The following is a 15,625-nucleotide window of genomic DNA, read 5'->3' on the forward strand; positions in this document are numbered from 1 at the left end:
ACAGATTCCCTATAACTAACATTTGAACACCATGGCTGCATGCAGTGGTGATATGAACGAAATGTGTTCACTTTGTTACTGTACCAAAGTACATTTTTTATGTTTCTGTACACAAGCAGATTTATCTCCAGCTTCCTCCCACAGTCTGAGCTGGGATTGGTTCTATAGCTCCCTACACGACCCTCAAAGGATAAGTGGTATAGATAATGGATGGATGAGGATATGTTTTCGTCTCAGCTTTTTGTCTGAGTTGTAGAAAACAAGGTATAAAATAGCAGGTTGCCTGTATGTGAGATTTGTGCTGTGGATGAAGCACAGGGATCAAAATTGTCTCGGTGGGTTTGGTGATTGCACAGCGGGACGGTACACGTCTGACGTGATGGAGCAGCAAACAGGCCACTTACCTTTTTAACGAGGATGGTGAGGCCTTGATATTTAAAGGGTTTGGAAAACTCGATGTACTGGGCTCGCTCGTTGTTTATAGTCAGCGGGGCCACAATCATGTCGGCCAGGCCCCCCAGGAGCTCTCCCATCATGCCATTCCACTCTTTCTTGTTACTGTTGTTCACCTGGAGCCCAGAAAAGGAAGGTGTTAGAATGAGGATCAGCGACACAACCTGCTGTCGTCTAGACCGCAGCATGTTTCCACGTTGTAAGGATTTGGGTTAAGCCTAGTGGGGGTGGGTCTGCTTCACAGCTTTGAAACTGTCATCGTCTTACATAACGGACAGATTGGCGCTTTTCTAATTAAAATCATGCACTGCACAACAACAACACAAGAATCAAATGTCATGCTCGTTATTCTCATCCAATAAATTCTGGGTTAAATTGAAGAGAAAATCCTGCAGGATTTTAAGCAGTTTATATTAAAATCACAGGGGTCTGCAGAGGTTTGTTTCCGTCTCTGTCTTTACGGTTGAATAAAGGTCGTTTAATTGACATTTTCACCACTTCCCCAGAGAATAATTCATGGATCTTGACGAATAAGAAATCAGGTACATGAGAGAACTGGTGACGAAGAGAAAAGTCCATCACTGACGTCACTGAAGTTTCAAGCTGCTGTTGTTTGTTGCTAAGGAAACATTCTCCTTTTTCAAGTTAGCGATGTTATGGCCCTTTCATAATGAAAGTAATTGCAGTCGCTGCTTGTCTAATGCTTTTGTGTGGATATAAAAACCGGCTCTACATCAGGGACAAAATGCAGATTCACCCTCTGGACATTTGACGTGTGTGGATCTCTGCTCTACCACTGCTTATCACCTCACATCCGCATAGTTAGTGAGATCAAAACTGTTAGTGGAGTAAAATAAAACCATTAAAAACAAGTATTAACATGTGACATATTTCATGCAACCTGTGCAACGTCATGCAGAAATATAACAAAATAAATATGTTGACAATAAAACTGACCCGCTCCTGAGTTCCGAACTTCCCATCAGCCACCAGGTGCACTTCATAGGTAAAGTTCATGGTCATAGCTAGCTTGATCAGGAGGTCGATACAGAATCCGTAACAACACTGGGGTACGATTGGGCGACCTGTAGAGAAACCAGCAACGGTTGCACGTTAAAATCTCTCAGGGGGGAAACGCGTGAGATTTTTCTTTAATCCAAAGGCGGCGGCGCACGTAGACTGAACACGGAGGATGCGTGACACACGGTGCACTGCAAACAACCACACACACTCACACTGCACACGGCACACAGACGAAGCATGTCCCAGCACCTCAGCAACCACTCACTCTGAATGGCACACTCAGCTACATGCATACATATATAGATACCTACTGCATATATATGTATGCATCTCCAGTGGGTGTTTGGCGAGTGCAGTAAAAGCACAGTGATAATATAAACGTCCCTGAAGTGTTACCTGGGATGGTCTCATTGGGCCCAGTGCAGATAACCTTTTTAATTAAGACTCCATTCAGTGTCATCTCCTCGTGGCACGTTCCATCCGGCATAGTCGGCTTCACGTACACAAATGGCTCCTGGTGTATCGTCACGATCTACGACAGATGGGACAGAGAGCTGTTTAGCCATTGGAGCTTGATCTGATCAATCCCGGAGGACTTAAAGAGCGCTGCAGCGAGAGGGGGGCAAGAAAACACTTGGAAATATCCCAACAGAATCACAAATACTGCCACATACACACTCCTACATACTCAGGATGAAGGGATGAGTGTAAAAATAACTGAGGGGAGGCCTTTCTCCGGCCCAGGGGAAATTTGAAGAGATACAGGTCACAGCCGATACATCACCGCTGCCTTTATTAACATGGATGAGCTTCACTCCTCTCTGAGGGATAAACGTTAACGCACTGTCCAACACGGGCACATGAACTGCAGCCTCGTACTCGATCCGTGTCGACACGGACGTCACATCGCAGCAGCACAGTGAAGGTACGCTACCTTTAATCGAGTGGACATCTGGAAGCCCTGCGGTTTCTCCGTCTCTCCTCCGGGCCAGATGATCTTCCTCTGATTGTTCATCACCACCTGCAGGGACGCCACACGAATGTAAGGTAATGTAGGTGAGCGGTGGCAGAAGGCGAGCTGCTGATGAGGCTCCAACACAGGGTGAGCTTCACTAATGAGTCAGCTTTATATAACCACCACTCAGCGCTCCTTTTATTTTATCACGTCGACCTTTGACTTGTGTCTTAGACCAGAGGGTTTCACCGACTTATTATTACCACAGATATCACCGGGAAACCCCGGCCAATTTAATCACCACCATTAACTACAAATGGAATGTAATTGGATTGATTGATACTTTATTGATCCAGAGGGAAATGTAATGAAAATAATCTTAACAAAAGGTTCTTTAATGAGCTTTTACCGGAACATCTGCTCATAGGGATCGTTTTGAAGTGAATGAACCCAAACTATTTTTTAAAAAGATATTTATAATTTATGTTTATTTTGTGTTTTAATTCTTGGATCAGGGAATTTGTGACTAACAGATGTTTTTACCTCAACACACGAGGGAAAGTTTTTCACAAAATGAACAGTTAATTTCAAAAGTCTTCAGGCAACACTTTCATGCTTAAATAAAACTGAACGGACCTCGAACAGTAAATCTCGGGTTCAGAGATGACGGCCGTCACACTTTCAGGAGTGAATCAGACATGAAACTTTCAAGCGGGTGGGGAAGTGTAACACTTTTCAGCCTCATCTTATTTTGCTCTTTAGCCACTTAAGCTCCTTTCTCTCCACTTTCTCTCACCCTTTTAGAATCCATCTAAATTTGATGCAAGTTTCAATTCATCAAGGTGATAAATATTTGAAATCCCCCTCATTCACACACTGGCTGGTCTGCGGTGAATTGCAGAGTTGTCCTACAGTAAGTGCATTGTGCTATAGATAGAAAACTGGGTCTGCATGTCCAGTATGAATTTTAAAAAAGAGGATGTCATGGTGTAGGTACAGTGAAACCTACTTATGGACAGGGAGCAGAAACTAAAGAAGACATTTTACTTTAAATTCATTTAAAATCACCCCTCGAACTCTCACTTCTATCAAATGGATCTGTCTCTGTTTACCTGTGTTCCGTTGTAGATGCCGACTTGTATGAGTCGAGTCTTCTGGTAGTTGAGAATACTGTAGTGAGCGTACTTCCTGTCGCCGTCGTCATTGAATTCCACGCGCCCGGTGAGGCCCTCTGGGTATTTTGATGACATCAGAACCCTGTGGCGAACGATTACACGTGTGAATGAGTACACACTTGTTCATGCATGGATATCCTATGCCACCTATTAGGAACGCAGCAGTGCGTTTGGCTGTGTATCATTCAGTGCAGTCAGAGCGTAACGAATAAAGAGCATTTAGACATTTGAAACCAGCTTTTCTTGACCTGAGAAATTTGGGGACACGTGAAGTTGAAGTCTTAAGCCAGAAACAAACCTATAATAATAATAATAAAGATGAACTTTATGTATACAGTACTTTCCATGGTAGAAAATGCAGTTCACAGTTCAATACTGTAACGTAGTCTCATAGAACGGTTCCCATGTTACCTGAAAAGTTATGCACAAAGTTTCGTACAGCTCTGAGGTATGAGACGTGACATTTCACTATCTGTGCTCAGTCTTACCGTTTAAAGAGGGGCCCCGTCTTCCAGATGTTGGTGTTGCCCACACATCCTCTCGGAGGCTCCGTGATGTTTTCCTTCTCAAACAGCTCCTGGATGGACTGAGCCACCACAGCCACCGCGTCATTGATGTGGGCCGACTCGTTCTTCCCGTTGATGAGCTGGAGGCCGATCAGACCTGAGAGATCGGGCCGACAACACACAATCACCAACCTGAGCCAACTACGGCCTCCCTGGATCCTTTTGCAATGCACAGAGTGGGAAAAAACTTATAGGGCTTTAGACATCCTGAATAAAGGTCAGACATCAGGTGTGTGATCCACCATTACTCAGAAAATCTCTTGTATTTTAATGAAGTTAAATAAACGGATCACTTTTCTGATGTCGCCACCGATTGACCTTTTCGCAGCATGTATAAAGACGCCCTTGAAGTTGGATCTCTTTTCTTTTGAGTATTGGGGCAAAGCATCACAGGAAATCTGTGTCGGGACGGAACAAAAAAACAAAAAATAGCACCAGACCTAAATTTAAACCAAGCAACAATCCAACTTCAGCTAAGTTTTCTGATTGCAACCAGGTCCATCAGTCTCGCAGACTCTCGGGAGAAGCTGCAGAGGAGGTGGATGAGACGAGACACGGACAGGACAAAGAAAATAAAACTCTTCGGGGGTTTGGTTTGTGTTTGAGTGGCTGGAAGAAAAGACGATCGACGTTTGTGACCAAGAAGTGACAAATTATTGTGAGGAACTTGTGCAGTAGAAAAGAAAACCCAGGAACAAAGAGATAAAGAGGCTGTTGTATCTTACCATTCTATCAGTTACCTGTTCCAAAACTCTCCCTTTATAACTCATTAGAAACCAGCGTATTAATATGGCAGAAGAGCAGAATGAATGAACCTTTGAATAAAGCAGCACATGCACGTTTAAACTAAAGACTGAGTGCGGACAGACCACATTTAAACCTTTAAGCGGAGAATGCTTAAACGTTTAAAGGCTCAACACACAACAAACCATTGTACAATTAATCATGTAATCGCTTTCTCTAATCCTCTATGTGTTATGATCGGCCCGGGGGGGTGGGGGGTTGACTCGTGTATTCCCGCTGATCTCCGCTGGATGAACGTACCGTCTGGCGCCTCGCTCAGGGCTTTACCCGACATCTCCCGCTCGCCCACCAGCCACACGTAGCCCGAGCCCGTCATGTTGAGGAAGCGGGCCGCCTTGTACACCGCAGCAGCGTCTTCCTCACTGGAATTGAACACGTTAAAACACACTTGACAAACCTTGAACTATTTTGGAAGCCGTCCTCTTTTGTGCACATATCTCGTATTTTGCGAACGTCTCACCTGGCGGACAGAATGATGACTCGGGCCTCCAGCTCTTTGGCCTCCAGCAGCAGGGCAGTTAAGTTAGTCTCCTGGCTGAACTGGAGGACTTTCTCTGCCTGTGATCGGGGCATAAGAAAGGTCAAGCCAGCTACTTTTCCCTGCCTCAGACACCATGCTGCCTTTTACCTGCTTGGTTCGAGCTTGGCCGATTTTGTTTGAAAACGGGAGACAGAGATAAAAAGGAGAACGATCCAGGGGAACCGGCTGAACTAAAAAAAATTAAAAAATAAAAAAAAGCTTGAAGGGAAAAAAAACTTTTGCATTTGTTCGCATGCAAACTGAGGGTTATCAAGGCTCCAAAGAAGGACGTGCATGTGTTAGGTAGGGGGAAGAAGAAGGTCAATGCAACCAGTAACTAAAAACAGGTGAAGGGGGTGAGGGGGACGTTTTCCCCCAACAAAAAAACTTGCTGAAAACTAGGGAAGTGCTACAGAACAGGAGGAAGTAGCATCTGGGAAACGGCTTCGTCCCACACTACCGGTTCTCCACAAAGGAATGGACTTGCAAACTTGTTTTGTGCGTGAGTGTGTGTGTGTGTTCTGAGTGCATGCATTCCTTTATTAAAGGAGAAAATGAAAATGATAAAAAGCGGGGGCGCCGTTCACTGACTTCTTTTTTTTCTGGAATGACCGAAAATTATAGATTTTTCATAACAAAATCATTCGTCATTTAAATCATAGGGAAATGTCTCAAAGTAAAAATTAAAAAAAACACGTGCTACCAAGAGAGGGACATTTCTGGGTCGGCTGGTGACTGGTTTGGGCTGGTTTCTAGTTGCTACGTTTGGAAAGTTGGTGGGCGGCGTGCATTGACCATGCAAATATACCTTAGGTCCTCGCTTGTTGTCATAGGACAGTTGGTCGAGGTTTTCATAGTTCCTTTTTTTATTCTGATGAGTAATGTGCACAGAGAAAATATGCAGACACAGAAAAATATTATAAACAGTTGAAAATGGAGGGCAGTAAAGCATTCCAACAAATCTCCACTTTTCTGCTTCAAATTGGGATCTTTAACAGAGGGGCTTGCAAAGAACAGCAGACGTGACCACTCATCAATAATCCTGATACCACAGATAATATAGATCAATATCCAGGCTTGATTCATTATCAGCAATGATTCTGTGATTCCGCGGCTTCAGTCAGTTGTGTGAAATATTAGTAACGTAACATTTCACAAACATAACTGAACCAACACCGTCAAGTCCGAAGTGTCCGAACACATCAGGGAAATGTCAAAATGTCAGGAACAATCACAGCCGGCAAAAAAAGCGATCAGATTTTACAAACTCACACCATCAAGTCCAGAGTGTGACCTTTTCTGTGTGACATTTATTTGACTAAGAGCTCATTAAAAGTTTAACAGCAAAAAAACCTTCAATCTCTCCAGCCATCTGTTGACATGACGTCATTCTGGCCCCGAAGGCCGCGGCTCATTCCGCACAGTCGTGATTCACTCATCTGACCAGACACTTGTGCAACACATTGAAAGCTTGAAACCATCTTCATCTGTAAATCTTTTTTTAAATTCAACTGACACAAAGTAGCCAATTCACATTTAGCATCCTACAATCTAATGCAAAAAGTCTAAAAAGCTTCATCCCAGTTCCCATGCTCGTTCTAAATTGGTTTTGAGGATAGATGTGACAAATATTGAGCACACTAAATTAAAAATGCCAGAATTTTGAGTGAACTCTGGGATTATACTTCAGAGGGGAGGCAGGCTGTGCTCACAGGTGCAGGAAGATCTTAAAAAAATAAGCTTTAAATCTTTAAATCTTAAAAATAATGAGCTTTCTCTTTTGAAAGTTTAAGTACCCCTCTTTTCTGCAGTAACGGCTAAAACAACACAGTACTTTATGAAGATTAGACCTATATAGATCTAGCAAGCAGTGTTGGATCTGGTCACCACACAGGACACTCACTCGCTGAGCAGAATGAACTTAATTCAGACACCGCAGTTTTCACCGTCCGTGTTCTGTGAGCGGAGAAGCTCGGGGGACGGTTTCCTGTCTGGGACTGCGGAGCCATTTTGCAGGAAAATGCGTCGTCTTTCTGCTTCACGGGGTTTCTTGCACAGCTGCTTTACTTCACAGCTCACACCTCAGTGCACTCTGGGCCCGATTCCCTCCCTTCACAAAAGCCGACGCTGACCGTGCATCAGTTAACAAAACTGCTGGCTGGCGAGCACATGCACAAGGAGAAGCCGCTTCATTCACACCAAGCTGAGAGGCCGTTACACAAGCTGAGGCTCTTGGGAGCTTCGTGTCAGGCGTTTTGGTTCCATCCTTTTTTTAAATGAACCGAAACATCACAAGTATTTTCACAATAGCAAGCTGTCACTGGGGTTTTAGGTAATTCCACTTTATCCATTTCTTTAATTTGATAAATGATACGAGGTCTGTGATATTTTAAAAGGTAGAAGAACATAAACCTGCAGTATATAGTGGTAACAAGTGAATTAACACGATGGATGAGCAGAAAACGAACATTTTCTACACAGATTGCTTTTGTCTGTCGTAACACTTCACTGTGTAAATACTAAACATGATGAAATGGGTCTTTAAGTGTCCCAAGCTTGTAAACTTCCTCTCAGTGAGAACGTTCCGGCTGCACAGCGAACAAATACACCCTCTCTTTGTCTCGTTCTCCCCTAAGAGTTTTTCTGAGCGATCTATTTTTATATCCTCACAGTCAGGCATTAATATTTCATGTTGTGTTGCTCACGGTCGCTCTCTGACTAAGTCCACCGTGTCCTGAGCCTCTTTGCTGGTGGTGACAGTGGTTCCCCCTATGACCTCCTGTGTGAAGCTTAAAAAACAATAATCATGTAAATTCACCATGTTTATGCCGCACAAATTGGGTGATTGGCGAGAATCACACCTCCCTGTTTCTTAATGAGAGAATAATGTGTGAAAGCTGTAATCTGACGCACAGAAACTAGCATCGCGTACCATCACCTACCACAGTTAAAGCTGCTAATGCATTTACAGTTTGAGGTGTTTATTCGACACTGTGACACAAACAAACCAGGCAGAGAATAAAAGTTCATCCCTCTGGTGAGGTTGTAACATAGAGGAGATGTTAGAGCAGAGGCAGAATTGAGCCAATCGGTTACCCAGGGCAACTCACCGGGGGGGGCCCCGGAGCAAATCAAAAATCTTCTCTATGCTTCAGCACGGGTCTTCTCTACAGGAGCCGCCATGTTTTTTTTTACAGTAGAATGGAACTCAACCACTAGATGTCATTAAATTCTAGACACTGAACTGAAACACAGCAAAGAGTTTGAGAAAAAAATCTCGATGTCAACTTTTGATCAATTAGCAAAAAGAAAACATTTACGAAGGCATTTTCATTTCTTCACTTTGTGTCACTGAGTGCAGATCCGTGGGCAAAAATGCAAATGGTACTCACTTGAAATAAAATCTGCAACCAATTAAAAGTGAAGGGGTCTGAATAATGTCTGGAGCTGCTGTATGTCAGACTTTAGAGACGCAGATGCTGCAGTTGTTAGTTGGATAAATTCAGCAGATTTCAGGGCTTTGAATACACAAACTTGTCTTCCACGCTGCAGGATGTGAGCCAATACTGGATGATTTGACTCATCAGCGTTATCCTTTAAACTGCTTGGATGCGGATGCAAAATTAAACATGATTAACTGAGATGGTGAAAATGTTTTTCTAATGGTGGCTGTTGTTGATGGATGGTGATGCCAGTCACAAAACTGAAGCAGCTCGCTCCTCAGCTGTAGCTGCCTTCTGTATAACCTCGGGTGTGTGTGTGTGTGTGTGTGTGTGTGTCATATTCAACATCTCCTACGCTTCTGCTTTAATTAAATCTTTGAACCAGGACTCATTTGGTTCAGCCACACAATTACAGCAAAGAGCCCCAGAGAGGAGCGACAGAGTGTGACAGAGAGGGAAGAAGAAAAGAAAAACATATCCCAAGGTAATTCCATCTTAGTAAATGAATGGATGAAAAAGATAGCACTTCCCCCCCATCTCTTCCTCCCTCTCGGTTCCTAAAGGGCATCGCTGCAGTCTCAAGTCTGTTTTGGCTCAAAGAAGATCAGCATTTCACTGACCCACATACACAGCTCAGAGCTACACTTAAAATGGATGCATCAGCGGTATCTGAAAAGGCGAAAAATCATCTCCCGCATCTTATGAACATGAGTTAGCAGGGTGCAAGAAAACACAGGTCCTCGTCTCACACACACCGAGAGGAGAGAAACACCTGACTGCCACCACGGCCGCAGGTAAAACACGTGCACACACCTCAGTCTGTGATGGTTTGCAAAGCCCCGTGTTAAAGTCCACTATTTGGCTCCCACTGTGGATAGACACAGGATAATTTGGACTATGGTGAAAAGCAACGTGAAGATGAGCAAATAAACATACAAACTTTCGTCAGATTAGACCACATTAGACGCTGTTGATGTCTCTAGGTGTGTTAGCCAATGTTTAAACAACGGTGAGAAAGAGATGTTGCCACACAACAGAAAGGAAAACAGTTACATACATAGAAGAGCTTTGAGGTTTTAAAAAAGCGCGCTCGCTCGTGCGGAGCTGGAGCGTCTCACCTTGGTCTCCCTCTCCTCCAGGAGGGTCTCCAGCCTCTTTTGAGCAGCCCGCCCCTCGTGGTCGTCGCTCACGATCAGGATGATGTGGTTCCAGTTGAACTCGCGCATCAGGTCGAACCACACGTGCGCCTGGTGGGAGTAGGGAGGGACTGTCCGCAGGAAGGACAGGTGGATGCTCTGAGGAGCAGGAGACGAAGGGATGAAACACGTTCCCATAACAACTTGACTTTTAATGAATGACTCATCACAAAACGAGGACACAAACTGTCCCATAAGGCAGATTCTGGCCTTTTTAAAGGTCACTGACATCATGTCATATATTTATAAATGTAATATATGTGTATACTGTGTCCTGGTTTGAAATGATAGTTGGACGGTTGCCTACTGAAGAAAGTCTCCTAAACCAAACCTTCACCATGGCACCACCACATCGCATGTTTCACCAGTGATGTGCAATGGTTTTGGACAGCACAGACTAATTTTGTCATCCCACAGATCGGGGCATCGGTTCAGAAAAGGCTTCTCCTTCTAAAGGGCAGATGGAGTTTGCTGTCTAATCTGTCTCAATGAAGAAATGTTTGTCCCTGCAGAGCCCTGACCTCGACCCCGTCCAACACCCACTGGATGAACTGAGACACCGGCTGTGAGCCAGGCCTCATCAGTGAGGCTCACTAAAGCTGCTGCGGCTGAACGGGAGCGAAACCCTGCAGCCAGGCTCCTAAATGTCGTCTTCAGCAAAGAAGAGGATCTGAGGATCATGACTTGTGAATTTCTACCTTTATGGTCTGTGTAGTGACAGAGCATAGACACAGAAGATTAAATGGCCGCACTCCTGTCTGTCTGTTTGTTTGATTTTTAGCAAGATTACAAGAAAACGTAATCCTGAACGGATTTCCACACAATTTGGTGGAATGATGAGACACGAGCCAAGAAAGACCTCAATTCATTTTGCAGCACATCCAGGAATTCTTTATGGATCCTGTTTCAGTGTTGAGCCAAATAAAAATCTGTATCCAGCTGATTCAAATGTGGTTTTATAAGGGAGGCCTTTGGATCTTTGCGGAGAATGTGCCATTCCAGTTTTAGAAAAATAACATCTAATGATAAAAACAGCTTCTTAAATACCACTAGACACTTAAATAATACTAAATGATAACAGACACATTGATTTGATGAAGCTCGGGAGTGATGTCTCCTTAAAAATATGTTAAACATTTGTGTATTTTATTCATGCGATCGCTTTAAAGTCTTTTTACATTTTACTTGTTTGTGCTTCATAAAAAAATTGCTGAGGTCAGACGCATTATTAATGATGTTCTTTCAATTTCCAGCTGGAAACCCATTTAATCACCGCTCCTCTAATGGAGAGAGATGGGACATTTAATCTAAGAAGCTTTTGAAGCTGCCCCAGGGGAGCGCCGTCCTCCCTCGCTCTGCGTTCTCTCACTTCCTGTTGTCCTCTCTCTATCTCTCTGTCTTTACATCTCTCTCATCCGTCACTCACCTTGTCTGAGTAGATGGACATGCGGGTGGTGAGCCCCACCACGGGGATGCGGTAGAAGCCCGCGGTGTAGGAGACAGGCGTTGGCGTGAGGTGGTCATTGGACTGGGGAGGGTGACTCACCAGGATGGCGTAGACCTGCAGAGACGCAGAAGAAGAACACTTTGTCATTCTGGCACTGAGATGGAGTGTGATTACCTACAGTCGCACTATAGACATACAGGCATCCATTTTTAATGGTTTTCTTCTCTTCGTCTCTTTGATGATTCGTTGGGAGTTTTATAGATTATGAGACAGAAAATAATGCAGTGTACTGAAAATATCACTTAAACACATTCAAACATGAGGAGGTTCTAAACGTGCATGATCTCGTCATTTCGCCATTTCTCATTTTGCAAGAATTAAAGCACAACAGGGATACATGTAAACAGGAAACATGTCTAACATCAAGATTAATCAAACTTTAGCGTACCTTAATACAATAAAGTTGTGACCACACACAAGGAACATGTTTACAAATACATGAGGAAGAAATAAAATGTCCGTTATCAGTCCTCGTGAATCAGATCAATCTATTTTCTTCATTTTCAGGCATTCATTTTCAAAAAATACTGTTGTGACATGCTGACATTTCTATTTCTTTCTACAGTAACAACAGCATCAGCACCAGAAGAGAACATTACAGTGAACATATGATATTTACATTATAAAAAAGATTATTTATGTAGAAAAATGTTTCAGCATCAAGATTTCATCACTCAACGCTGTTAGAAGTGAAAGAGGTAATAATGTGTTTCTCATCTTAGTTTAAGTTGGATTAATGCAAATTTATTTAAGCCCTTTCCTCTTTAGTTTTATCAACAATTAATCAAATTAATACAGACGAATGACTCCACAGATTCTGGGCTTGGGGCAGTTTTCTGCTCCTGCCTCAACTGAAACATCTGTTTTTTTGTTCCCGACCTCAAGATGAAAATTGCACATATTTTAAAAAACAAATCTTTTAGTGGGTGCAACTGCTGCATTAAAATGTTGTATAACCAGTTAAAAATAACATTTTTTGAACCTGGAGTGTCTTTATAAATTGTATTCAGGGACAAACTCCTCCATAACAGAGAAACAGAAGAGCAAAGAAATGTGTTCCTTTGTTTGGAGGAGTGTGTGCTGGCAGAAGAATATTATTCTGTGGCTGTTTAGTTTTTATCTTATTCCAGCATTAAGCAAGAAAGAGTCAACTAATAGAGAAGTTGTTATGTGTGCCTCTCTTGAAGCAGAGCCTTGAGATCTGCCATGGTGATGTGGAGGAAGAGGAATAAAGTTGGCATGGCTGTGAAGGCATGGATTATAGGATGCGAGCGTTCCGTATGGTTGGGTCAAAAATGAGGTCTATCTTCCAAGGACTGCTCCCAGGCATCTACTCCTCCATCTGCCACAGACTTTCCCCGTCACTGACTGTTATGGCCTACAAGCCACTCTCATCCGATTTAACCTTCTGTGGACTTTTCTGTCTAAATCATGTTTCACTTTGTCATTTACAAAAGGGTGTGTGTGTGTGTGTGGTGAACTGAAACCACTGTTGGTGTAATCTGTACGGCCTATAGGCGGCTTGCACGCTCGTGCTTTGGGTGACAAAAGCCTGGATGTGACAGTATTATTCTCCAAGCCTGTTTCAATTAGAGTCATTACACTAGACAGAGGATCAAGGACATGAAAGCAGCGCTGACGCTGTGGGTGTTTTTTTCCAATGAGGCCTAATTATGTGTGTGGGAGCAAGAGCGAGAGGGACTTCACGCCTCAACATGCTATGACATAACACTGGCTCTTTTATAAAAGCCATGTAGAGCATCACATGAGAAGATGGTCGGTGCATTTTCAGTGTGTGTCAACTCTTTAAGGCGCATACACACTTAGCATGCATCGTGCATAACTGATGAAATGTGTTTTGTTCATCAGAGCTGCAGCACATGCATGAAGTTTAAAGCGTGTGTAGCTGAAAGGAAAACCTGCGTTTAAGCACTTAGGGATTCTAGAATGGCAAGTAAGTTGCACAGCCCTGCCAAGGCCAAGCAATCCTGGATTGCTCGGCCTTGGTTGGTTGATCATCTACTTCTTGCAGAAGAACTAAAAAGCAAAATGAAGTCGTCCGATGACCTAAATTATTTATTTATTAGTCCTAAACAGGCGGAAATTAAGATCTATGCACTATACCCTGAAAAACAAATGCAAATGTTGAGGAATTCCAGATTGCTGCAATGGTTATGAGAGTGAAAAATGATTTCTGTCATTGTAGCACAAAAGTTTTTAATGTTCCCTCTGCATCATGTCAAACAGGCTGCAGCTGAGCGAGCGTGATCCACGCCAACATACAGACAGTTTCTGCTCGTGCCAAAATGTTGTCATGCATCACACTCTGACTGAACGCCAAGTGGCTAATGACATTCTCCACGTTTTCAATTTTCACCCCTCACTGGTTCAGTGGCTCTGCAGCTGTGTGTCCTGAAATATACAGTTGCCCTCTCATTAAGAGATATGCTCCAAACCAAAGTGTGGGTTTTGCACGTCTGTATTAAAACAGATGCGTCTGTGGTGAGCTCACAGTATTCCAACTATACAAAGTGAACTAATCTGTGGATCTTGTGCAAGTGCAGCATTGATGCCAAAGTGGATAAATGGCAGCTCTGTTATGATATCCTGGCTGCCCTTCTGCTAGTGTTTCTATACATTTTCTACACATTGCATGATGAGTGGAGAGTTAATCTGCAAGTGTGAGGCTCTAGAGACATAAACAACATCTTTGTCTGGACTAATAACCACTGCAATGGCACTTGGGTGAGTAAACGCATCAGATGAAGGCATTTAAATGAACTTTCTATAGCAAGTTATGAGGATTTCTAGGCTGCTGCTCCTGACGCAGAGTCTGACAGTGGTGGAGGTGCATGGATGTAGGTGGTGTTGGATGCTGAGGTTCAGAGAAAGAATGGAGCAGTGTGCCCACGCAGAGGCACCAGAGAAACATACCTGACTGGAGATGAGGTCCTCGCAGACAGAGAGAGCCATCTGGATCGCGTTGGGCTTGTGCGTGACGGAGATGGCGGTCAGCTTGAATTTGTCCCGGCCGTAGACCTGGTTGGCCTGGGTCACGGCATCTTTAAAGACCTGCTCGTACCTCTTCTGGCTCAGCACGGCCCCGATGTTCACGATCTTCGGCTCGCAGCCGGCCCGCGCACAGGAGCACCAGAAGAGCACCGCCAGCAGAAACAGACGCATCGTGCGCACCAGCAGACGGCACCGTGCAGCCCGGCCGCTATCCTCTCCGGTGGCGGGTCTGCTCGTCCGGCTTGTGGGCAGCAGCGCGGCTCAGCCTGCGGAATGCACGACTGCGGGCTCGATCCAGGTGGGCGGTGTGCGCGAGGGAGGGGGGTGCAAAAAGAAAAAAGAAGGAAGCAAGGAGAGTGGAAAAAGATGTGGATTTATGTGCAATGCGGAGGAATGTGCACAAGCATATTAGGGGCAGGGTGTTAACCAGGGAACCGCATTGTCCACCTCCTCCTCTGCAGAATGGCTTAAACCTCCCGGTGGTTCTGAAGACAGAGTTGCAGCATCGTCCGAGCCTCCAGGCGGCTTCCTCTCCGGGGTGCGTATCGCTCCCTGTGGCCGCTGCTCGCTGCGCTGTGAGCGGACTGATCTATCTCTGTGTGGCGGGTCGCTCCTGGATGAGCCGCTGCTGCCGCTGTCCTTGGTGCTGACAGCTGTGCATGCGCGCCGCTGCGGTGGTGGTGGTGGTGCGCGCTCCCGCCGTATCAGCAGCTCCCCCCCCCACACACACACACACACACACTCACACACACACTCTGGGGCTTTGCGCGTTGGCGTGATGCTGCTGGAGGAGAAGCTGCTCGTATGAAAAATAAATGCACTCACTTGTTCCAAATAGGCGTAAAATGTGATGAGACACGAAAGGCCGGATCAGTGGAGGATGCACGCTCGCTGGGTCGCGTTTACCTGCGGGGCATGTGGAGGCTGCTGCGGCGTTAATTCAGCTGGATGTGCGCGCTCTGTCGGTGCGT

The 15,625-nt window shown here is 44.6% G+C and overlaps 1 protein-coding gene across 9 annotated transcripts in view; it reads right to left on the minus strand.

Moving 5' to 3' along the window:
* The window catches only part of grin1a (glutamate receptor, ionotropic, N-methyl D-aspartate 1a), a 29,367-nt gene extending 13,742 nt beyond the window's left edge, over positions 1-15,625 (minus strand). For 2 of the 9 annotated variants that reach the window (XM_069514306.1, XM_069514315.1), the window contains exons 1-12: positions 14,577-15,625; positions 11,562-11,696; positions 10,058-10,234; positions 6,305-6,367; positions 5,437-5,534; positions 5,217-5,338; positions 4,095-4,269; positions 3,544-3,688; positions 2,411-2,497; positions 1,860-2,008; positions 1,411-1,537; positions 405-569 (exon numbers count right to left, since the gene is read on the minus strand). In XM_069514306.1, the coding sequence (XP_069370407.1) occupies positions 405-569; positions 1,411-1,537; positions 1,860-2,008; positions 2,411-2,497; positions 3,544-3,688; positions 4,095-4,269; positions 5,217-5,338; positions 5,437-5,534; positions 6,305-6,367; positions 10,058-10,234; positions 11,562-11,696; positions 14,577-14,825 (1,692 nt within the window). In that variant the 5' untranslated portion in view covers positions 14,826-15,625. Of the gene's footprint in view, positions 1-404; positions 570-1,410; positions 1,539-1,859; positions 2,009-2,410; positions 2,498-3,543; positions 3,689-4,094; positions 4,270-5,216; positions 5,339-5,436; positions 5,535-6,304; positions 6,368-10,057; positions 10,235-11,561; positions 11,697-14,576 lie in introns of all 9 variants that reach the window. The other 7 variants (XM_069514307.1, XM_069514311.1, XM_069514313.1 and 4 more) reach the window with 7 other exon arrangements.

The sequence above is a fragment of the Paralichthys olivaceus genome, chromosome 18 (assembly GCF_024713975.1).
Source record: "Paralichthys olivaceus isolate ysfri-2021 chromosome 18, ASM2471397v2, whole genome shotgun sequence".
NCBI classification, from domain to species: domain Eukaryota; kingdom Metazoa; phylum Chordata; class Actinopteri; order Pleuronectiformes; family Paralichthyidae; genus Paralichthys; species Paralichthys olivaceus.